The following is a 25,430-nucleotide window of genomic DNA, read 5'->3' on the forward strand; positions in this document are numbered from 1 at the left end:
CCTTCCAGACACACACACGAGCAAACACACAGGCACCTAAGGGCATGCGCACACATACCTGCCCGCAGCTCATTGGCCCACAGAGAAGACTGGCCTGTTCCCCTGTCGCAGTTAAACCAGACAGCAGTGTGAGGACACTCACTGTCAGCTCCGGCACCTTCACGGCTGCAGAGGTGAAGGTGAGCGTTCCGATTCTAAGACACCTGTTAACTGCTGGTGATCCACAGGCTCTCAGTGGGCAGAGGTCCCCACCCTGCTTTTCTGCTTCCTTCAAGCAGCCTTGGCGCTCAAGTGGAAATTGTTTCGTCACTCTATAGATGTGTCAGCGCATTGATCGATGAGTCCTGGGAGCTAATTAATTGTTATGTTATCCAGCTCAATCCATCAGGAGGTTGGACTCTGCCAAGGCCCAGGACTCCTTGCAGGGAGAGGGGGAGGGGGAGACAGGTAACTGAGGGAGTGGAGATGCGATCCGTTGATAAGTCTAGGGAGAGACAGGACGCCAGGTCCAGCTGACTGTATGTGTGTCACCGTGGAGAGGAGCTCCAGGCAAAATCTGGGGACCATTAGCCTTCCTAGTCTTTGTACATCACAACTTCTGCCTTTCTCCCTTCCTCGTCCACACCTACCTGCCCACGCATCCCAAGACTCCATCCATTACCTAGAACACCATCTGCCCAAACTCCCATAGACCACCTTCGGAATGAACCACAGTTAGCATTTGTCAGAGTGAGATAATAAGTCTGCACAGGGCAGTTTTCCGTTTCTCTGCTGGACTCCCCACCCTACTCAGTCTCCTGGGTGTGCTAACCTTTGCGGATTGCTCCATGGACGATAGTTGGCTCTGGTAAATGGGGAATCCTGGAAAGAGAAAGGAATGGGATGCCTATTTCCTAGGCTACCTCGTGGTACACTCACAGGAGCCTGGCTGTAGCCCTCCACCAAAGAGCAGGGAGCCCTGTCCACACAGCTCCCTCCCCTCTTGGGTTCCAGAAGCCACGTCCTTCTTTCAACACCCAGGCCCAGTTTGAATAAAGCCGCCTCACTCTCACTAGTCCCTGGGCACCGCACTGTTCCTTATGGGCTCCCTATATTCTGCTCACACCTTTGAAAATAGTCCCTTTATTAAAGTCCCCCTAACGTACCCAGTTGGATGTGTGTCTGTTTCCTGTCTGCACCCTAACTGTGTTAGGAGAAAAAAAGAAATTCTCCATGTCAGTTAACTTGACTTCTCATCCCCCTTTCACATGCCTGGTGAATATCCAAGAGGAAAGAAAAATACAGTATGTAGACCCCCAAAGGTTCTTTGATCCAGAGTCACTCTCCACTCTCTCTCCCCACCCCCAGAATTCAGAGTAAGCATTTCAGGGAAGCCAGATATACACTGAAGGCTAAGTGCAGCTAGTGTAGAGAGGAGCAGAGGCACCAGAAAATGCACAGCTCCTTGGAACCCCCCCCCCCCGGAAAACACAAGAGACTTCGTAAATAACACACAAGCTTTCAGATAATGATGTGCCATGAAAAAACACAGCCTAAGACCTAGTCCCTTCTCTGCCACCAACTTCGTGATGTTGGGCAGGTCACTTCGCTTTGCTGGGCCTCTTTTTCGCACCTGTAAAATGAAGGAGCGATCGGCCGATTTTAAACATATAAACACGGGAAACTGTTTCCTCAAATGAAATCTTAGGTAGAAGGCCAATATGGAAAACAGATGGGAACCAAGTTGCTCTGGGTGAGGCATGGGTTGGGGGTAGGGGAGGGGGTGAGCAGTGTTAAAACACCACCCGCTAGACTCTATTCTTAAACAGCGGCCTTGAGGTACCTCCAAAGAGTCCACAAGATTTCCTGGAGCCGGTTTCGGAAACACTGTTCTAGAGGTATACCCTTGAGTGCCTGCTTTGATGTGAACACAAGGTGGTCTTTACAGACAATCATTGTTGCCCCCTCCCTGCCCAGAGGATGTAGAGGGAGCCTTTGAGCTGGCACTTAAGGCAAGGCTGGCAAAAAGCCCCATGTGGAACCTTTCTCTTTGTTTCTGAAAATATGTCCATTTATAGCAGCAAGTAATTCCTTTTGTCTCAGGGTGAAGAAACTTTGGAGCCTATTAGGTGATCCTAGGAAGTGTCTTCTATTCCAAATGACTTTTCCCAGCCGATACTCTGTTAACATGTGCGAGTGAGTATGAAATCTGAACACAGATCTCATTCTCCCTGGATGCAAAATGTTTGGCCCAAAATGCATCGGGGATTTGCTGATACCAAAAGGCTTGAAAACACCTTTAAGCTCCCCCAAGACTAAGGACCCAGCCAGACACCCTTTCTTCCTGATCTCCCCCCAGCATCTCTTTGACTGTCGCTGAGATCTCCAGGCTACCTGGGAGACTCCCCCAGCCTGATGGAGAAACAGGGAACTGGGGAGGGTACCTGGGTGAAGCTGGGAAGGGTCCAGTGAGAAGGTTAGCAAATCTGGTCCCTATAAAGTAACTGCAAAGCTGGACAAAATTGATCAAAATAGTCACTTCGGTATTCTGGACAATTCATCAAAACGCTTGCAACATCTGAGAAGAATTTAGGCTTGAAATGTCCATCAACTGATGAATGGATAAAGAAATTGTGGTTTATATACACAATGGAATACTACTTGGCAATGAGAAAGAATGAAATATGGCCTTTTGTAGCAACGTGGATGGAACTGGAGAGTGTTATGCTAAGTGAAATAAGTCATACAGAGAAAGACAGATACCATATGTTTTCACTCTTATGTGGATCCTGAGAAATTTAACAGAAGTCCATGGGGGAGGGGAAGAAAAAAAAAGAGGTTAGAGAGGGAGGGAGCCAAAACATAAGAGACTCTTAAAAACTGAGAACAAACTGAGGGTTGACGAGGGGTGGGAGGGAGGGGAGGGTGGGAGATGGGCATTGAGGAGGGCACCTGTTGGGATGAGCACTGGGTGCTGTATGGAAACCAATTTGACAATAAATTTCTTATCTAAAAAAAAAAAAAAGAAAGCTGCTGCATTTAAGGTCGGAGTGGAGAATTGATGACATGCTTGGGGCTTCTCCTAGCCTTCCCCCAGATCAGTCAGCATAGAGGTTCTGCCCCGATGGGGCAGGCTGTCAGCATTGATAGCTGTGCTACTGTGTCAGATGACAAGCCTGCCCTGTCAGCACATACAGAGGAAAACCAATGCGATGGATGTGTCACTTCTCATCTGGGGCAATGCAAACCGGTCATGGTCAGGAAGACCCATTCAAAGTGCTAAAGACACCTGCCAGCCAAGAATTCTGTAATAGCAAAATTAACCTTCTTTTTTTTTCAAGTTTATTTGTTTATTTTGAGAGAGACAAAGACAGTGCAAAAATAGGGGAAGGTCAGAGAGAGAGGGAGAGAGAGAGTCCAAGCAGGCTCCACCCCATCAGCACAGAGCCCAATGCGGGGTTCAAACCCACGAGGCCGCGAGATCATGACCTGAGCTGAAACCAAGAGTCAGACGCTTAACCCACTGAGCCACCCAGGTGCCCCAGCAAAATTAACCTTCAGTTTAGTAAAGGTGCAATAAAGACATTCTCAGGTAAACAAAGACTGATAGCAGTCCAGACTGACAAGAAAAACTAAAGAAACTTCACAGGCTGAAAACAGAAAGATGTACACCAGACACTAATTCAAATTCACAGGAAGAAATGAAAACACCAGAAATGATAAATACGTGATTAATTTGAGAAATTCTGTATTTTTTCTCACGTCCTCTCTAACTTTTTAAAAAGACATAAAATTTTATGCATCAATAATTTTAATGCTGATCGTGGCATATGATGTATGTATATATACATAAGGAAGAATGTCAGAAACTCTCACTGTCCCTACCTATCGGCAGTTTCTTAAGCATGAGTGCTTATAAGGTTGTTGTATGCTTTTTGGTCAATTTTCAGACCACTGAATAGATAGATAGATGATAGATAGATAGATAGATAGATAGACAAATGGATAGATGAATAGATAGGTGGATAGATAGATAAATGTATGGATAGATAGATGATAGATAGATAGATAGATAGATAGATAGATAAATGGACAGTTGGATGAATAGATACATAGATAGAATGGATAGATAGATAGATAAATGGATAGATGAATAGATAGATAGATAGATAGATAGATAGATAGATGGATAGATAAATGTATGGATAGATAGATGATAGATAAATGGACAGATAGATGAATAGATAGATAAATGGATGGATGGATAGATGATAGATAGATAGATAGATAGATAAATGGACAGATAGATGAATAGATAGGTGGATAGATAGATAAATGTATGGATAGATAGATGATAGATAGATAGATAGATAGATAGATAGATAGATAGATAAATGGACAGATAGATGAATAAATACATAGATAGAATGGATAGATAAATGGATAGATGAATAGATAGATAGGTGGATAGATAGATAAATGTATGGATAGATAGATGATAGATAGATAAATGGACAGATAGATGAATAGGTAGATAAATGGATGGATGGATAGATGATAGATAGATAGATAAATGGACAGATAGATGAATAGATAGGTGGATACATAGATAGGTGGATAGATAGATAAATGGGTGGATGGATAGATGATAGATAGATAGATAGATAGATAGATAGATAGATATAATATATATGACAACAACAGTATAATGGAGGGAGGTTCATTGGAATAATATTGGGGCAAAGTTTCCATATGCTACCGAAGTAAGTTAGTTCTGAAAATTGTAATAAATGAAGGTGCATATTGTAATCCCCAGAGCAATCCCTAAGAAAATAACTTTTAAAATATAGTAAAGTTGTCAAAGGAATTTAAATAGACATGCCATGTTCATGGATTGAAAGACACAATAGAGTGAGCATAGGAGTTCTCCCAAAATAATATACAGACTTAACAAAACTCCTATCAACATGCTCACAAGAGTCTTTGTAGGTATAGCCTATATTATTATAAAATTTGTATGGGAAGGTAAAGGAACTAGACTAGCGAAAATAATTTTTAAAAGGAAAAATAAACTGGGAGGGATCGGTCTACTCCATTTCAAGAAATAGATAGCTACATTGATCAAGACCGTTGGTAGGGGCGCCTGGGTGGTTCAGTCGGTGAGGCGTTCGACTTCAGCTCAGGTCATGATCTACAGGTTCATGAGTTCAAGCCCTAAATCGGGCTCTGTGCTGATGGCTCAGAGCCTGGAGCTTGCTTCAGATTCTGTGTCTCCCTTTTTCTCTGCCCCCCCCAAACTCGCGCTCTGTCTTTTTCTCTCTCTCAGAAATAAACATTAAATTTTTTTAAAAAAAGACTGTATTCATAGGGAATATAGTCAATGGTATTGTAGTAGTGTTATGTGGTGAGAGATGACAGCTACACTTACAGTGAGCACAGCACAGTATATAGTAATGTCAAATTACTATGTCGTACACCTGAAATTAATGTAACATTATGTTCAACTATGCTTCAATTAAAAAAAAAAAAAAAGACTGTTCCTGAAAAAAATTTTTTTTTAGTATTGGCAGAGAAAGGACATGTAGATCAATGGAACAGAAGAGAAACCTCAGAAATAGCTTCAAACAAATATATATAACTAGTTTTTTTTTTTTTTTTTTTTTACAAATACATAAAATCATTTTAATAGAGGAAAGAAAGCCTTTTCAAGAAATGATGCTAAAGTAACTGGACATGAGTAAGCAGAAAAGAAAGAAAGAAAAAAATAAAGAAAGAGAGAGAAAGGAAAGAAGAAAAAGAAAACAAAAATCCTCAACTTAAACCTAAGTCTCATACTTTGTATAAAAATTATCTTAAAATGGATTATGGACTTAAATATAAGACATAAAACATCTAAGGGGAAAAAGAAGAAAATTGAAAATCTTCAGGACCTAGGGCTTGGAAAAGAGTTTTAGATTTGACACCAAAAGCACAATCTATAAAATAAAAAATCGAAGGGCGCCTGGGTGGTTCAGTTGGTTGAGTATCTGACTTCAGCTCAGGTCATGATCTTGTGGTTCGTGAGTTCAAGCCCAACATCACGCTCTCTGCTGTCAGCCTGTCAGCTCAGAGCCTGCTTTAGATCCTCTGTCCCCCTCTCTGATCCTCTCCCCCGCTTGTGCTCTCCCCAAAATAAGTAAATATTTAAAAGAAAAGAAAAAAATTGATAAATTGGGCTTCATCAAAATTAAAAATTTTGTTCCGCAAAAGACTCTGTTAAAAGGATGAGAAGGCAAGCTACAGTCTGGGAGGAAATATTTAGAAACCATATATCTTACAAGTAACTATTATCTAGGCTATAAAAAGAACTCTCGACATTTAATAGGAAAAATGCAAACAATCTGATTCGGAAGTGGGCAAAAGTAATCAAGAGACATTTCACTGAAGAAGATATACAGATGAAAAATAAGTACATGAAAAGATGTTTAACATCATTAGCCATTAGGGAAATGCAAATTGTAGCCACAGTGAGATATTACTACATAACTACCAGAGCTAACTAAAAATGTCTAAAATAAAAAATAATGACAACACCAAATGCTCACGAAGATGTGGAGAAACTGGATGACTCATTCGTTGCTGGTGGGAATGTAAAATGGTACAGCCACTCCGGAAGACAGTTTGGCAGATTCCTTAAAAGATTAAACATATAACAATCACATAATCCAATGCTTAGGGGCAAAATCCTAAGCACTTATCCTAGAAAATGAAGACACGTTGACACACAAAAACCTGCACATGAATGTTTATAGCAGCTGTAAATCAGAATATCACAAAACTGAGAACAGTCCAGCTGTCCTTCCAAAAAATGAATAGATTGTGTTACACTTAGATCATGGAATATTTACTGCTCGGCAATAAAAAGTAATTAACTATTGATACATGCAACAACCTGGTGCATCTCCAGTGAATTATGCTTGATGAAAGAATCCAATCCAAAGAGGTTACATACTGTATGATTCCACTTGCATAACATTCTTGAGATCATAAAAGTGTAGAAATGATGGACAGGCTAATGGTGGCCAGAGGTTAATGAGGGAGTGGGTGCAGGAAGGAAATGGGTGTGGCTATAAAAGGGGCACAGGAAGAATCCAACTAGCAGTGGATATGTTCTATACTTTGACTGCATTAATGTCAATATTCTGTTTATAATATAGTCTGTAGTTTTGTAAAGTGTTACCTAACTGGGGGAGCTGGCTAAAGGGTACACGAGATAACTATATTCTTTCTTTGAGTTGCACGTGACCCTACAATGAAAAAAAATTTTTTTTCATCGTGGAAAATAATACAATAAAGGCAACATTTATTTTGCTTATAAATCTGCTATCGGGGCAGGGCTCCATGGGTATAGCTTGTCTCTGCTCTGCCTGTTTCAGCTTGGGCAGCTGGAAGGCTGGGGGGCTGGGATCATCTGAAGTCTTCCTCACTCACATGTCTGCCAGTTAATGTTGGTTGTTGACAGATATCTTAGCTGGAGCTGCCAGCCCGTACCTGTAGCCTTATAGCCTTTGCAGGTGGCCTGGACTTCCTTACAGCATGGCGGCTGGGATCCAAGGTTGAGTGTGCTTCAAGAGAGCCAGCTGAAAGCCATATGAACCTCTGCAACCTAGCAAATGTGGAAGTTATACAGTATTCTTTCTGTTGGCAAAATGTTCACCGAGGCAGTCAAAAGTCCCTCCAGTTTCAAGGCGATGGAGAAGATATTCCCTGTAATGTTTTGGGAGAGCATGAGGGACTAGAACTATAAGTATGGTTGTTTTTGTAAACTATAATGTGCCACAGTCTCTAAAGGCTGACTCCCTTCCAAATCTACAAGACTGCCCGTAGCGACATAGTTTACATGCCATGGGCCCAACCATGCAGAGAGACCAAACCTCTCTTATAATGATTCCTAATTTCTGGAAAAGGAGCTCTACTGGGCCCAGGCTGAGTCAGGTATTCACACCTGGTCAAATCAACCATGACCTAGAGTCTGGGCTGAGAGAAGGAGAGTAGGATCATGTTACATACAACTAGAGCCAGGAGGTGGGGGGGAGGGGAGCACAATAGAAGGGAGCACAGCTTTCTGAGTGGGAAGACTTGCTTCTAGCGATCGAGGCAACCCAGAAAATGCCAGAGCACAGAAGGTAGATTTTCTTTTTTAAAAACCATGCTCTCTGTCAAGAGACAGAGCGTAAAACAACATGACACAGAAAGGTTAGATGTAAAAGGATAGGCAAAGTTTATCAGGCAAATGCAAACAAAAGGAAAGCTGGGTTGGCAATATAAATACCAGATCAAGAGGACTTAAAGACAAAAAAAAGGCATTAAATAGGACAGAAGGGGTTATTTGGTGTTGATAAAGAGGACGGCTGCAAAGAAGACATGAGCACCATGAGCCTTTTTGTGCTGAATAATGTAGCTACGAAATACAGAAAGCCAATTCTATAACAAATACCAAGAGAAAATGACAGGAACAAATTAGTGGGAGACCTTAATACACGTCCCTCAGTCCTTGACGGAATAAATAGGCAGTGAAGGAACTTGGATAGGACAGAACTGAATAATGTATTTCATGGGTCTGATTTAATAGATCTATGTCAATTTTGTACTCTCCAAAAAGAAAATATACCTCTTCTCTAAGTACTCATGAAACATTTATCAAAATCAATCCTGTAGTAGCCCACAAAGGAAATCTCAATAAATTCCCCAAAGCAGAAAGTGTACAGGCCATGTTCTCTGGCCACAATAGAGTAAGACAGAAAATTAACAGCCAAAGCACAAACCAACACACCTGAACACTTTGAAATGTAACAACTCTACTAAACCCTACTCTACTAAAGAATTCTTGGGGCGCCTGGGTGGCTCAGTCAGTTAAGCGTCCGACTTCGGCTCAGGTCATGATCTCGTGGTTGTGGGCTCAAGCCCCGCGTTAGGCTCTATGCAGCTCAGAGCCTGGTGCCTGCTTCGGATTCTGTGTCTCCCTCTCTCTCTGCCCTTCCCCCATTCACACTCTGTCTCTCTCTCCTTCAAAAATAAATAAATAGGGGCGCCTGGGTGGCTCAGTTGGTTAAGTGTCCGACTTCGGCTCAGGTCACGATCTCGCCGTCCGTGGGTTCGAGCCCCTTGTTGGGCTCTGGGCTGATGGCTCAGAGCCTGGAGCCTGCTTCCGATTCTGTGTCTCCGCTCTCTCTGCCCCTCCCCCGTTCATGCTCTGTCTCTCTCTGTCTCAAAAATAAATTAAAAAAAAAAGTTAAAAAAATAAAAATAAATAAATAAACATAAAAAAAAAAAAAAAGAATTCTTGAGTCAGAGGGAAAACCAGGGTTGCAATTACGGATCATTTAGGATGTTGCAACCGTAAGAACACTGTGTATTGACACTCACAAGAAGGTGCCAGAGACTAAATTGGTGCGAAAGACCTCAGATTATCAGCAGAAAAGAGGAAACGTAAATGGACTAAAGATTTGAGCCCAGAAATGAGAAAGCAAAAGCAAAAGCAAAACCAAACCAAACCAAAGAAAATTAGGAGGCAGAGACGAACAAATCCAAAAGCATAAAATAATGATTTGAAGACAGAAAAAAAAAAAAGAATTGATATGTATAAGGGGTAGTTATTGGAAAGAGAAGAAGAAGAAGAAGAAGAAGAAGAAGAAGAAGAAGAAGAAGAAGAAATGGCTGATCTAGAAAACATTAGCACAGAAGATTAAGAGTAAGAAGAGGGTTGGGATTTCATAAATAGATGGATGATTTTTTTTTTTGAGGAATGGTATAGTGTTAAGCTAATAGAGTTAAAAATGTCTAATGGGTATGTTTAAGAAAAATAGGAATTACAAGTTAAATTTAGAGTTAGAAAACTGAACTAATATGTAAGGAAAATGTTGCCGATTGTGAGAAGCAGCATGCATAATGGTTAACATGCCAACTCACCTGGGCATGTTACATCCCAGACTTCACCTGTTAAGCCAATTATTCAACCTCTCCAAACCTCAGTTTCCCTAATTCTAAGCTGGTGATTATAACCAACGTCCATCTACCAAATTTGTTGTTGTGCAGTCAACGACATGGTGAGTCAACCTCGTGCTATGGTCATAACAGAAAAGCTCCCCAGAGACACTGGAAATTTCTATTACTGCATTCCTTCAAACTTCCTAAGAAGAGGTAGCTCATGTGCTATATTAATAGTTTCAGGGCACACAGAAAAGTGGGATGCTATTCATCCAGCTTTTACAAAATCATTTATCTTGATGAACACACTTGATATATTAGCACAAAAAAAGATAGACTCTCTTTGTGAATATATAGGAATTGAATAAAATATATGCCAGTGGAATCCAGTGTTGTAATGGAAGAATACTGCCAAAATCAAATAAGGAAATTCCCAGGAAGAGACAAATGGCTCCGTATGAGGAAATCTATCAGTCCACTTTATCACATGGCCAGGCAGTTGGCAGTATGTTGACCTAGAAAGACTGCTTTTTATTATTTGCCTAAGGAAATAAGACATGATTGAAGACCAGTGTTCGAGGTTGCTTGCTGGAACGTTATTGAACTTTTAAACAATCTAAATATACAATAACAGGGGAATGCTTAACCATATCTGTTAAATAAACATATTAAATAAACTATAGACATACATATACTGTATTCTATAGAATTACTATTGTGAAACCATGTGAAATATTTTGAGGAATATTTCAAAACCTGAAAATATATTCAAGGGGCACCTGGCTGGCTCAGTTGGTGGAGCCTGCGACTTTTGGTCTCGGGGTTGAGAATTCAAGCACCATTTTGTGTGTAGAGATTACTTAAACACAAAACCTTAAGGGGTGGCTGGGTGGCTCAGTTGGTTAAGCATCCAACTTCAGCTCAGGTCATGATCTCATGGTTTGTGAGTTTGAGCCCCGCGTTAGGCTCTGTGCTGACAGTTTGGAGCCCTGTTTCAGATTGTGTGTGTCTCTCTCTCTGCCCCTCCCCTGCTCACGTTCTGTCTCTCTCTCAAAAATAAACATTAAAAAATAAAATTAAAAAATAAAATAAAATAAAGTCAAAAAATCTTAAAAAAAGAAAATATATTCAAGTATGTTGTCCATTAAGTATCAAGGAAACAGATTAAAAGTAGTGTGTATAGCAAGCTAACGTATGTGGAAACTATCCATATTTATCTGTATGTGTCTAAGTACATATGCATATGAGCAGTTAGGTTTCTTCCTTTTCTTTGCTACTATAAAGATGCCACAACGAATAGCCTCACACATTTGTTGTTTTGCACAAATGTGAGGATCAAATCATTGTATTTTTCTCCATTTTAAGAGTTGAAATCCTATTCTCCCCAAAATGAAAAATGCACAAGGTAATTCCTTATAATATTTGTGTGTGTGTGTGTGTGTGTGTGTGTGTGTGTGTGTAAACACACACAGTAATTTAAAGGGGGCAGAGAAACAAAAGGAAATATAACAAAGTGCCATGATGGTTACTTTAAGACGGTTTTAATTTTCGTCTTCATACTTAAAATGTCTTTTCTTGATGCCAATGTAGGAAAAAATTGAATGTCAGCAAAACACTTGAAGTGAGATTCAAACAAAAGGAAACACGTTGATCTTGTAAACAAAATATCTAAATTCAAGACATTTATCCTGCTTGCAAACTCATCTGTAAAGAAACACAGGGACTGCTTCGAATGAGATATTTAAGGAGTTTTTGACAGAGTCTGGAAATTGGTAGGCCAATAATATATATTCCGATCAAAATCATTATGAAGATTAGTATTTTAAGAATATATGCGACCATCTTTAGCACAGAGTGCAGAGCACAATTGGTGACCAGGAATTGTTAACTGAACCTGAATCGATCCCCCTTTCCTCAGTGCTACCTAAACTCTGAGATGTAAGATTAAGAGTGTTTCTCTGTAACTGCCACTGTCTACCATTCTACCTGGGTTCTTCCATTTTTTTCTAGCTGTCTCTTTGAGGTTGCCATACTGCCTAAAAGCAAATATACCAAAAAACCCCCAAAAAAACCCATAAAGCAATGAAACTTTTTTTTTTTTGCTTGCCTCTGGAGGACAAGCAAAAAAAAAGAAAAAAAAATCTATCCATTATCTCCCTTCCTGGATTCTCTCCTCTTGCTTAAATCCACATCCAGTGCGAAATTGATTCAACCTTTTGCAAATGGTTTTTTTCCCCTGGATATAACTTAATATTCTGTCTTGGGAGGGAAGAATATCTTTATGTGAGAAAGTCTGGCTTGTTGCCCAAACCCACACCCCCACTGGATAGTTGTCCATGACTATTTAAATAGTCTGGACTGAACCAAAGGAAAAATGTCATGATTCCATTCATATGGGAAATTTTGTCTAGTAGGAGTACCCAGGATGATTTGTCTTGGAAATGGCCAGAGACTAGAGCTAAGAGAAATCTGGACAAAAAGATATGTTATAGGCCTGGATTTATGGGGTGACTGTAAGAACAGGATTTGGGGAACTCACCGGTTATGGAGGATGAAGGGAGGGAAATGGTGGACCATGACTGGAGCTTTACATTCAAGCCCATGGAACATTAGTGTCATGGACAGACAGAAGCTTGACCATGGGAGGATAAAGCAATGAGATGATGAGCTAACTTTGGGACATCATGGTTTGGGCTAAGGGCAGGAATTTCAAGGCCATGTCCACAAACAATTTAAAATCGAACCCTCCACACCAGACAGACCTCAAATGAGAGGTGTAAATTTGAGAACTATCAGTCTGGGTAAGAAGGTAGAGCCTTCATGAAACACTAGTATGTTGAGAATACAAGAGGAAAAGCTATCTGGTGAGAATGCTTTATAGTGAGCAACCAAGGACTATGATGCCAACAGTAGAAAAGATGGCTCCAATAGCAAGATAGAAGGAAACAGACACAGATCTTCTAGCCCCAAGAGGATGGCATGGCTGTAATCCATGGTTTAGATAAACTAGAGCAAAGGCTATGTGCCCCCTTTCCCCCTTGCTTTAGTTAAAATTAGATGCAAAAATACAATGTTGAGTTGAAGCAATAACACAGGGATGAAGTGTGTTTTCATGGCAAAACCACACTGTCATTGGGTCTAAGAAGACCTTAGATTGCCTTGAACTCTGGGCTTTGGCAACTGTGACTCCGTTAACTTTGTGACTTGTTCAATCGATGTGGGCTTTTGAAATGTTGGGCTGTGTCATTTCTAGGCAGGACAGAGCCTAGAACGCAGGGTTCCTGATCCCAAGCTGACAGTTCCCGTCAGCTTGCCCCATCTCAGGATGCACCCAGGCACCTGTGTATAAAGACTCAAGACAAATCAAAGCCCCATAAAGGTGCAACCACCTTAAGTTAGGGCATCCCCATCCTGGCTAATGATGCCCTACAATCCCCCTCCCCCCAAAAAGGTCTACTTCCCCTGGCCAGTCCCCCACCCCATATATGTATACTTGTCAAGTGCCCCTTAGTCTCTATCTTTCTCTTCCACCCACCTCCACCCCAACAAACCTCTGTTGCGGTCAGCCAGATCCACAGATGTGGGTGGGTCTCCATGGTGACAGAGGAAGCCCTGATGCAGGAGGAGAGGGACACAAACAGCAGAGGAAGGCTCTTTGCACCTAATACACTGCCTTCTGCCCTTCATATTTCCAGGGCATTAGAGGGCCCAGGCCTGTAAGGGGGGCTTCCTTTGGCTCAGAGAAGCACATTAGACGTCAAGAGAGGCGCCGCTATGTGGGAGAGACAATGGAATGCCTGAACTCTTCTTTAAAAATCTCTTTTCTGTGATTTCCAGGTGATCGTCAGTATAACCATCCGATTTTAAGCAGTGCTACCCAGACCCCTACACATGGTGAGAGATGGCTGTGAGCATTCCGTGTTCTGTCCCCATCCCCAGGGGCTCCGTCTTGACTCCTGATTCCCGTCAGGCATCAGACATATGGTCATGACTCACTGGAGCTCAGGAGGTGTAAGGAGCCCACGGTGGCTCAGTCCCACTCTTAGACCATTGTCTCCCAGTGTTGTGTCTCAGAAACCAGAGTGATCTTCTGCCACGGAAGGGAAGGAGGGAGACCCTTTCCTAACCCATTCTCGTGTGCACGCTAGATCACTTCTTGGAGTCATAAATTCCATATGTCCAGAGCAAAGAGCGAGCACGCTCCTTTGCCCAAGTCTACATGTGGTACCATTGACTAATGGCATGCGACTTGGCATAAACTCCACCAGTCCTCCCCAAACCACTTAAGATTTGATAACACACTCAAAACCAACCCGGGTGACCCGAGCGTTAGCCTCCTGACAGGGGAAGAAGGTGAAGGTTGGAGAGCACAGGAGGGTGGGCATAGCGCCAGAGGTTTACAAAACCCACGTGCCCTTCTTATAACATCCTCCTGATCACAACTCAACACCTAGCACTGCAGAGTAAAACTATTTTTGGTACCCGCTCCAAACTTGGTAGAACACAAGACAGCCATGCAAATTATGAACCATCAGTCATTTCGCGGTCTTTGCTCTGAAGGAGTGAAAACATCATTAAAGTTTAGTGAGAGAGAAACTCAAAACAAAGATAAATTATGTGGCTCACTTGGCAGAGAGACTGACAACCCTCTTGTGAGACTGTGTTCTGCTTCCGCATTGAGGTGTTGAGCATTATAATTAGGAAGACAGAAGCAGACTATTTTGATGTCCCCCTCTAGTGCTGGGCTCCTAGTGGAAATATGTGATGAAAGCTAGTTTAATAAGATGTTTAAGGTTGCAGGGACCAGGGGAAACCAGAACGGAAAGAAATTGGAGAGATCAGTGAGGAAGCGGCAGCTACCAGTGGTGATGTGGACAGCGGGAAAAGAAAGAAGGGCTCAGATATAAAATATTTTGGAGAAAGGATCGAGAAAACTTAGTGACAGGGCGAATATGGTTGACGAGAGTCAACAGTGAGTAAAAATGGTGAGCCGTGATCATTGAGAAGGATGGGGGTTCTTAGTAAGGCAATCTAAGGGGTCAGGAAAGCAAGCCAGTGTGTGGAGGAGAGGAAGCTGTTGATGGTGAATTTGGATCTGGACCTCTAAAGCTAGAGACCAGAGGAGACTCAAGAAAAAGGATTCAGCAGGCAGCTAGAAATGCAGACATGAAGCGTGGAGGGAGGTTACAGCTGAAGATGTAAGTAAATGATGCTTTGGAGGCAGGAACCGATGCCCTGCGAGTGGGGGCAATCTACGCAAGAAGGCTGAAAGAGAAAAGCAGAAGGCAGAAGCAGAGAGCCTGGGGGGTGGGGGGGGATGCCCACGGTGATGAGGCAGCAGCAGGAAGAGGAGCCCGAAAAGGCGAGCGAGGAGTGCTCTGCTCACTCCTGAACATTCTGAAAGGCTTGTGCTCCAGAAGGAGCTAACACCTCCTGGGTGCAGAAGGAGCCATTCATCCCTCCTCTTCCTCTCTTCTTTTTCCACCTGCTGCAGGGGCATGAGGGTAGGCGAGACCCGGTCTCTGCCCCATGAGCCGCTCACAGCCTGGGGGAGGCAAGGTTTCCTCCGCGTCTCTTCGTTGGGGGCTACGCTCTCCCCAGGAGCTGGCGGCGAAACTATTAAGAGGGAAGGTGGACTGTGTCGACTTGATTAACCAGAGAGCATTAACTGGGTCCTTATTTTGGGCCAAGCACGGTGAAGTCATCAGCCAAATGGGAAAGCAAGGTGTCTACTGTTAAGGATATTCCAGTCTTTGGAGAACCCCAAGCGCAGATCAAGTCAAATGATTAGAGACCACATAGACACGGAAATGCATGGCATTGTCTAGAAAAGCGGCAACAGGGGCTTGAGGACCAGATGTCACAGGGGGCTGAAAAGACGTGACGGGGCTGGAGCGGAGAGTCTTGAGCGAAGAGCCAATCTGGGCACAGGACGAGTAAGGAAGGACACTGCAATAGGAGAGAGAGGCTGAGCAAGGGGGCAGGGGTGATCATGGTGGAGGCCGAGGGCGAGGAAGAGCTGGCCTTGGCTCAGCAGCATGAATTGGAGGACAGAGCGGGGTGGGTAGGAGCACCCAGAAATGTTGCATTTGGAAGTGGGTGAGCTGAGCAATGCCCTCGGTGGCAGGATGATGCCAACAGGCAGAGGGAAGCTCCTTCTTTCTCCAGCATCACTGAAAGTGAAGCAGTAGGAGCAAAGGACTGGTGGCTGTCACCCAGCTCCGGAGAGCAGTGCTCCCAGCTTCCTGCCCACCCCACTTCCTGGCGTCTGTCCCGATCCATGCCAGGGAGGCTCTTTCTGTACAGCATGTTCTGATCTCTCGGGGACGTAGAACGTCCCTCACCCCCTCACATATGTACCGAGCTGGCATGAATGCCAGCTCATTGGCTGGGCTCCCTTGGCTCCACCCCCAGCGTTTAGGGGTACCGGTGAAGGCAGGAAGGATAGAGAAGCTGGGAGTTCCCTGTAGTGAGGCTGCCCTTGGACCAAGCCTGGCACTTCTCTTCGTCCCCCGGTTCATAGAATTCCTGACTTCTGGAGTTCGGCACTCTCTCTGCCAAGAGGCGTGGGGAGCCGCAGCCTGGCCCTTCTCTGGGTGCCCCAAACCAAAGAGTATGGAGGGACAATGAGAGAGCCACCTGCCCACCTCATTTCGGGGAATGGCACCACTGTTTCCACTGTTGATTTCTTGCTAAGGCTCAGAAAGTCAGTCAAGCACCAAGACATGCCTGCCTGCTTCCTTCCTGCCCAACCACCCCCCTCCCCCACACCCGCATCTTCTCTCTCCCCCCAACCCCTGTGCTCTTCCTAACGTGGCCCCCAGAACTTTGGGGGAAGGAACTGGAGGAGGAGGGAGTGGCTTCGTAGGTGGCCTGTCAGGGGCGGGGTTTGGGGAGGCTCGAGGTGGAAGGGGGAACCTGAGGGCTGGCATTGAGGGACGGAATAACGTCATGGGCAGCGTGGGATGGAGTCTCAGTGAACCTGGGTCCTGGACCCTGTTCTGTGAGTACGTGGACGAGACCACCATCACCCCACCTATTTCCAACGGAGATTTTTTTCCCCCTGGGCCTGAGAGCTGTTAGGGACAGGACAGAACTTTCACACAATTTTAGGACCGCCCTCAGCTCCATCAGGCTTACGTTGTCGTCAGAAAGCACAGCGGCGCCCAGGGAGAAGGAGTCTGTCATTCAAAGAGGGACAGGCCACCAGCACGGCCCACGGCGTCTAAAACAGCACTTGTCCCTAGCCTTCGAGGCAACTGGAACTGAGCATGGGGGAAACCAAGTCACCAGCACCACCCACGTTCTAGTACAGGGGGGCCAGGAAAGCAGGATAGGGAGTGAGAGCTAGAACTTGGATCCTCCCCTCCTGCCGGCCCATCGTCCTCGCCAACGCAACGCACCCCACCCCCTTCTTTTGCAGAAAAGCCACGGATGAACAACATCCTGACGTCGGCCACGGAGCCCTATGACCTCTCCTTCTCCCGCTCCTTCCAGAACTTGGCCCACCTGCCCCCATCCTATGAGTCTGCGGTGAAGACCCACCCCAGCAGGTACTCATCCCTGAAGCGGCTAAGTAAGTACCATTACCTCGCGTTTGGGGTCTGCTCCGGGGCCTTTGCGACACCTTCCTGCGCTTCCCCCTCTTGCCCTACACCGGAGGGGACGGGTGTGGAGTTTCAAGAATAAAGAGTAAGATGTGGCCTGGGAAGAGCGGACAGGAAGCCCCTTGTGTCTGTTCGCTATGGCCTGGATCCGTGTCCCCGTAGATAGGGTGGAGGCCATGGAATCATCAGACCCACGTTCCCGTGGGAGGCAGCGCCACGGACGAGTTGAACCGCAAGAGAAAGCCTTCCCCCAGCCTCACCCAGCACCCGCCACCTTCAAACCACGCTTCCTCATGCTCTACCTTACCTTAGAGTGGAGGTTACCGGTGCCAGAGCTTTGTGTGAGACCCTTCCCAGAGACCCGATTTGGAAGGGCCCAGAAACCAGCTCCCTCTCTAACCCGGCCAATGCTGTCTTGAGAACCCGAGCCTCCCCTCTCCCATGCACACACCCCGTTTCCTCGCGGAACACCGTTCCTCCGGTGGTCCCAGCTCTGCCATTTGAGTCTGGGGGGGATCTGAACACGGATGGGCTTAAGACCCATGAAGACCCATTACAATGTCAACAAGGTACATGGAGAGGTCAACAAGAAGAGGAGAGGTCTTCTTTCCTAGCTTTCTGACCCTTGGACCTCCTGCCTCCATGCCCTCATGGGTCCGTTTTCATAACCACCCAGCTGTGGGGACGAGTCTTTACTTGACGCTCTGGGGTAACCTGCCCTGACGGAGTCCATCCCATGGGTCCACATCAGCCACCTCCATGGTGAGCTTCTACGGCTAGAAGCGGGGGTCCCTGATGATCCGAGGGCTCGATGAACGGCGGGGAAGAGGGAGGCAGGACCTACCCATCCGTGACTCTCTGGGAAAACCAGGGAGCAGTCAGAATTGCCACATTCTGCAGAGATTTAGAAAACCACAGGACGCCTCATTCCTGAAATTCGGGCCAAAGCAGGCTCGCGTGTGTCCTGGGTACATTCAAGGGTGTAGCAGTCAGTGTGAGCGTGGGATGGCCTCCCGGATGGAGGGAACGGGTGGAGCGTTGAGCGAAGTCCAAATATAGGACTGCCTTGGCCACGTTGTGGGCACAGGCGACGTGGGTGTAGGCTTGATTCTGGGCGTGTGTGGGACTGGGGGCGGGTGCTGGTTTCCTGTGGGCTGGCTGTCACCACAGGGGGGGTGTTACTATGTTCCTAAGTTACCAGCTAAGCATTTTCACGAGTGCCTCTTGGTCGGAGCGTCTCGCACTTCGCTGTAGCGGGAGTCTGGTTCTGCAACCCGGCTTCCCTGGAGCGAGGCTCTGAACTTCCTCAGAAGGCCGCCAACTGCCTCCCGGGGGTTTCCGCAAGACCCGGTCTCTCTCGGGACCACGGTGTGGTCGAAGTGGGATTTCAGGGGCTTGGCTGTGCCATCAACTGTGCCTTGAGCCCCCTGGGGACCTCGAGGGAGCCCGTCCACCCTTGGAGACTCAAGGTGGTCCCAGACCAGAGGCATCAGCATTGCCTGGGAGCCGGGTAGAGACGCAGACTCTCGGGTCCAGCCCAGGCCAGGAGGTCTGAACCAGAACCTGCGTCTAACAAGACCCTGGGGACTGGTTTGCACTCCTCCACCCGTCTGGGCTGTGCTGTCACACTGTCACCCCAGCTGACTCCTCTCTCTCTCTCTCTCTCTCTGTCTGTCTCTCTCCCCAGCTGACAAAGAGGCTGACGAATATTACATGAGGCGGCGGCATCTGCCTGACCTGGCCGCCCGCGGCACCCTCCCCCTCAATGTCATCCAGATGTCCCAGAAGCCCTTACCGCGGGAGCGGCCCCGCCGGCCCATCCGGGCCATGTCACAGGACAGGGTTCTGTCCCCAGAGCGGGGCCTGCCCGACGACTTCGGCTTGCCCTATGACCGCATCCTGTCCGACGAGCAGCTGCTCTCCACGGAGCGCCTGCACTCCCAGGACCCGCTGCTGTCCCCGGAGCGGACGGCCTTCCCCGAGCAGTCCCTGTCGCGGGCCCTCTCGCACACGGACGTCTTTGTGTCCACGCCCGTGCTGGACCGCTACCGCATGACCAAGATGCACTCCCATCCCAGTGCCTCCAATAACTCCTACGCCACCCTGGGCCAGAGCCAGACGGCCGCCAGGCGCCAGGCCTTCGCCTCCCGCAGACACAACACGGTGGAGCAGTTGCACTACATCCCGGGCCACCACACCTGCTACACGGCCAGCAAGACGGAAGTGACCGTGTGACTGGCCGGGCGGGGCGGGGCGGGGCCGGGAGCGGAGCCCCTAGCCGCGTGTGGCCGCCCTGCCTTGTCCCCTCTGCGGGAGGGGGGGGCGGGCCGCCTCTGCCCAGAAAGCCATACGCCGGGAGACACGGCCCCGGTGGCCTGGCCAGGCACACTCACACCTGGGATCTAGAGCGATCTCTCTCACTCTTCCAGAAGCATCCAGGGGAGTGAGGGGAGGGGCTAGGCCCCAGCCCCGCCTCCCCCACCCCCCACCACTAACTCCCTTCAGCCCCATGTCCTGCCCCCCTGCAGGTTCTGTCGGCCGAGAGACCCTGGCCTGACCTTGGTCCCAAGCCCCCCATCCCCCGGGTTTGGACTGGCCAGCAGGTGTAGTCAACGGGCTGACCAAATAGGCTACTTGGTCTCATTCATTTCCCTTCGACCGCATCACAGAAATCTTCTAGTGCCTACAAACTGTCTGCTTGCTCTCAGAGCCAGGGAGCTGCTGTGTCCATAAGCACAATAACGTTCTCTTCTGCCTGCTGGAACTCTCTGGTCCCCACCGAGTGGCCCTTCCCCCTGCCCTGCGCCCCTCCCCCAAGCCCCGGGATAGGGAGGGGTTCCCTTTCTTCAGCTGCCTCCCCCATTGTGGGGAACCCCCCCCCACCCAGTTCTAGCTGGTTGCCCCACCCGCAGCCCCCGCCCCCCACCGACCCCCTCCTCGGGCTCTAGGCGTGTGGCCCCCGAGCTCTCTAGGGCTTTGCTGGAGCCCACCCAGAGGAAAGTCACAATGGGGTACAGGGACTTTGGAGGTATCCTCCCCATCAACCTATGTCCACCCTTCCTCCAGGCCTCTAGGTCTGAACTATGGCCCGACACTCAGGCCTGCCTTCCCCTCCTTTGCTCTGCTCCCCAGAGGCCTCTCTGCCCGTGGCCAGAGAACAGAAGGTGGGGAGAGCCACTGTGATGCCCCGGAGCCTCAGGGGCTCGCCATCCCCATCGCCCCGGGCTCTGCCTGTCTCCCACTGCGCAGGCTGAGGCAGAGGCCTCTAGAGAGGGTGGCTTGGCCCCCAGTGTTGGAGGACCCCAGGCAGTGGCCTTGAACCGTGCCCACCCCTCTCTCCCCACCGCTGCCCACCCGCTTGGCCCCTTCTCTGTTCAGTGCTCCTTCTCCCTGCCCCCTCCCCACTCCCCCTGCCCCCTCCCCACTCCCCCTGCCCTTCCATTTCTCTCTCCTGGCTGTTGCTGCTTCAGACCAGTGCCTCTTCTGGATCAAAGCAACAGAGACCCATTGGCAAATGCAGACAATGCGACTCCAGGGCTCTGGGTCTGGGGGTTAACTGGGCAGCTCCCCACCCCTCCCCTGCAGGGGGCACTCGGGCACCGGGCGGACCCAGGCCTTCAGCTCTATTGGGGGACTGGCCCCTGCCAGCCCATCTCAGCCCCTTCTCTGCCTCCAACGTGGGCAGTGGGCAGGGTGTAACAGCCTCCTGGAGAGTGAACCGTGAACTAAGCAGCATCCAACTCCCGAAGACCAGAGCCTGGGGGGAGAAAAGGGTCTCCCCCATTCTCAGGGCCAGGGCACTTCCTTGGGCTGGGGCGCGGGGAATCAGCCCCAGACTGGCAGGTAAAGGTATGATACAAAAATATACGACTGTCGCCACACTCAGACTCCAAAAGCAATGACCTTAAACTGGGGTTTTAGGTTCCCCCAGTTCTGCATACAACATGTATGGTCCTTTAACACGGGGGTCGGGCAGGAAGAACCACCCCCCCCCCCAGCGTCAGCCCTTGGAATTTTTAATCTCACCACGTCTACGATCCACCGAAAACTCAATCGACTGAGTCCTTTTGCTTATTTCAAGAATTCCAAAGCTCTTGTCTCCCCCTCAAGGCTCATCATGAGGGGATTAAGGCTGGAGGTAGTGAACACAGCTCTCAGCTTCCCCACTGGGGGAGCATCACTGAGACTGTGAGGCTGTGAGGACAGGGATCACTCTCGGCTTTCCTCCCCTACAAACACATAAACCTTCTCAAGGGGCTGGTCCCCAAGGTTTTATGAGCGTTTGTTCCGGAAGGCAAGGCTAAGAGGGCTGGGGGGAGGAAGCCAATCTAAATGGAGCAGTAGGGCACTCCCAGAGACGAAAGTGTACCTCTCACAGCTGGTCCCCCTAAACCCACTGTCCTCTAATCCAGCCTCCCCTCTAAGGCTGCCTGCTGGTGCAGAGGGGAAAGGGTGAACATCCCCTCCCCAGGTGTCTGCACACACACACACGCCGAACCAGAAACCTGATCTCATCCCGGGTCAGAAGCATCTTGGCACTGAGTTCTGCAGCCGTCAGCATGATGCTTCTCCCCTGCCCTGTCTGTCTGCCTGTCTGTCTGTCTCAGGGGTTGTTTGATAGGTTGATTCCAAAGCATTTCTCATCCCAGCCTTATTGCTGTCTGGTTCAAAACCTCTGCTGTCAGTCAGATCAGAAAATCCTACCTAACGCTTACTTTATTTAAATTATTCTTCTGCTTCTCACTTGGGTCAGGAAGGAAGGGAGGAAGGAAAGAAAGAAAGAAGGAAGGAGTGGAGGGAGGAAGGAAGAAAGGAAAGGAGGGAGGGAGGGCAGGAGGAAGGAAGGAAGGAAGGAAGGAAGGAAGGGAGAAGGAGGAAGGGAGGGAGGGAAGGAGGAAGGAAGGAAGGAAGGAAGGAAGGAAGGAAGGAAGGAAGGAAGGAGAAAGAGAGAAGTCTACAAACTTGCTCCAATTCAGTCCCTCATTTAAAAATCCATAAAATTATGTCTCCACTGGGATACAGAAACATCTCATTTATTCAACTGCCCATCCACGTTTGCAGAACAAGCAAAGCCACATGACCAGGCAAGCTCACATAACAGGTAAGAGAAGGTTCTGGGCTGGAACCCGGATACCCTGACTGCCAGCCCCACCATGCTGGTGGCCACTAGCACCACTAGGCATAGAAGGGCCATCCGTCCCCGTGGTGAAAGCCCTCCTTTCCCAGCAAGGGCAGCTCAGAGCCCTCAACTTCCTTCTGCTTATTGTGGTCTCTGTGTGTGTCTCCATTGCTCCGGTGGGAATGGATGGGGCTCTGCATAGGCTCTCTCCTGCCCTGAAGGATCTCACAGGTCCCCTTGGTCTTTGATGGCAGTGAAGCTCTCGCCATCCTTCATGCCCTTCCACCTTTCCCGTCTTGCTTCTTCCAGTTAACTCGTGGCTCCATAAGTTCGTAAGTCACAAAGGCTTTCCCAAGAATTCCTGGATCCCCCAGACTGAAGTTGTATCCTCGGGACTCCCCAGTGCCTTGGGTGAAAGTTCCAGACTTTCCCCTTAGCTCAAACTTCTCCCCTCTTTCCACTCTCACACCTAGAAACTCCTATTTTAACCTCAGTCTTCTATGCCATTTCCAGTTTTTCCCTCCTCTCAACTCCCTGGCCCTGCCCTCTTCCTCCATTTACCTCCCTCCATCCCTAATGTGTTTACCTCCATCCTGCTATCCTCTAAGTTCTAAAACTTAGAGCCCTCGGTGAAAACAAGCAAGGAATGACACATTCTTCAAGACTTCTGTTGGCCTCATTGGTTTGTCCTTCACCTCCTGCCCCCACAAGATGATTCTCCAGGCCATGCAGCCAAGGGCTCTACCTCTCTGATCTTTGGGAGGTTAGGGAGAGAAGCTGGCCTGTCGGAGACATCATGGTTTGAAGGTCGGCTTTGGTTTCTGCAGCTGGAAATTCCCTGAAGCTCCTGCCCAGCCTGCCACGAGCCCAGAGGCTCCTGTTCTGGCCAAAGATTCATATCCTTGCTGGCTCTCGGCCACGCTGCCACCTTGCTTACATCTGTCCTGCTCGTATGTGTCACGGATTTTTCCCCCTTTCTCTCAAAAGACGGGAGAGCCTCATGACTCTCCAGGCGTGGAGAAATCTCCATTACCAGTAGCCCTGCCACCAAAAAATCCATTTTTCTCCAGAGATCCTTGGCCACCAGCCTTCCTTCCATCCTCAGATTCCATCCACACAAGTGTGGACTTGACCCGAGGTCGTCTGAAGGGGCTGCTGGTGACCTGGACCCTAGACATCACCACCTGCTCTGAGAAGAGTTGACATGTCACCTCCCACAGACATTCCTTCCACCGTCCTCCCTGAACCTGGGACATTTCGCTCTGGAGTATTTTCAAGGAAGCTTGTTGTGTTTTAATGAAGTATTTTTCAGGGTTCAAATGTTATTTTTTATAAATGCAGCATTTTAATGACAGGCTCAATATGAAAGATAGGTCTTCCTGGGCTCTATATTTAATTTCACAAGGCAGCATGCCACAGGAGGGAAAAGCACAGGGCTAAGGCTCTTGGGGATATGGCTTTGTCTCCATCTTGCTGTGTGACCAAGGACGAGTCATGTTCCCTCTCAGTGCCTCAGTTTCCCATCTGTAGAACGAGGGGCTTTGACTAGGTGAGCTTTGAAGTTTCATCCAGCTCTTACGTCCTAGGGCCTTCATTCCCCATTGGCACCCCCTCCTTTCTTCACGTTCCTCCCCACCTCAAATGAGCTGCACACATAACGCCTGCCCCATGATGACATCCTCAGATGCCCTGGGTGGCCACTAGCCCCCTCGCTAGAGTCTGAGGTGGGCTCCGTGGTCTCGGCCACCCAGAGATGCTCATACCTGCAGGGGTAAGGCCCTACCCATTCAACAGGTTGCCAACAGCGTTCACAAAAGCCCTCTCGCATGGACACATCTAAATTAACCCCGGGTGTTTGTGTCACTGAGGCATTCCGAATTTGAAGTGTTCATTGTGATGTGGTCCTTGAAGCTGGAGGGAGGCGGTTCTGACTTCAGAGAGAGGCCAGGCTGGAGGAGACAGGCCCAGAGGGTGCCCCACAGGGGTGTCAGGTTTGTATTTGAGGACAGCTTGGAAATGCATTTCAAGCCACAGAGGAGAACACACGGCAAAAGGTCCGTGTTGAAATGGATGTTCTGACTCCAGAACCCGTGTCCTGAAGACACCAGTCTGGACACCGGGCTCCATTCCCACTGGAGGAGGGGGAGGCATCACGCCCTGGGTGGCTAGGAGGTGGGCACTCACCCCAGGCTAGTGCTTTTCCAGCCCCTCCCGGTGACATTACCGTCCTCCTGGTGAAAGCTTGCGAAGCAAGAGCTGATGGTGTAAGTCTGCAACGTCAAACCCATCTTGTAAATCGGCCAACCCATCAACCTCCCATCCGTAAGAGAAATGGCGTCGTATGTTTCCTTAACACCTTCCCTCCCGAGGGAGGGGAAGAACCCCCCCCCCCTCAACTTTGCTGCCCACTCCTGCTGTGCCCCGGAATACCACTCCATGAGAGGACTTGTTCATTTGCTTCGTAGTGGCAAATATTCCTCTAGTTCTGTAACTCAACTAGACATTTTGTAGTAAAGAATTCTTGAAATTCTCTAATAAAAAGCAATTCTTACTGTAATATTTTTAGTTTGGGGACACAATTTCCTAAGGTGTGGGGGGGGGGATTAATGAACATTTATACGCATTAGCCCAATTTACGGATTCCGTGTTTATTATATGGTAGTACTGATGAAAAGTACCTTTCTATCTGTACCTTTACACAGTTTCTCCGTTCCTCGTAAGGAAGCTTCACGATGAGCAGTGCTCAGGCACCTGCTGTT

The 25,430-nt window shown here is 47.9% G+C and overlaps 1 protein-coding gene across 4 annotated transcripts in view; it reads left to right on the plus strand.

Moving 5' to 3' along the window:
- Nucleotides 1-21,600, plus strand: part of SHISA6 (shisa family member 6) — a 282,449-nt gene extending 260,849 nt beyond the window's left edge. For 2 of the 4 annotated variants that reach the window (XM_045487395.1, XM_045487397.1), the window contains 3 exons: nucleotides 13,783-13,839; nucleotides 17,369-17,521; nucleotides 19,240-21,600. In XM_045487395.1, the coding sequence (XP_045343351.1) occupies nucleotides 13,783-13,839; nucleotides 17,369-17,521; nucleotides 19,240-19,787 (758 nt within the window). In that variant the 3' untranslated portion in view covers nucleotides 19,788-21,600. The remainder of the gene's footprint in view (nucleotides 1-13,782; nucleotides 13,840-17,368; nucleotides 17,522-19,239) is intronic. The other 2 variants (XM_045487396.1, XM_045487398.1) reach the window with 1 other exon arrangement.
- The last annotated feature ends 3,830 nt before the right edge of the window (nucleotides 21,601-25,430 follow it).

This window comes from Leopardus geoffroyi, chromosome E1, assembly GCF_018350155.1.
Source record: "Leopardus geoffroyi isolate Oge1 chromosome E1, O.geoffroyi_Oge1_pat1.0, whole genome shotgun sequence".
NCBI classification, from domain to species: Eukaryota; Metazoa; Chordata; class Mammalia; order Carnivora; family Felidae; genus Leopardus; species Leopardus geoffroyi.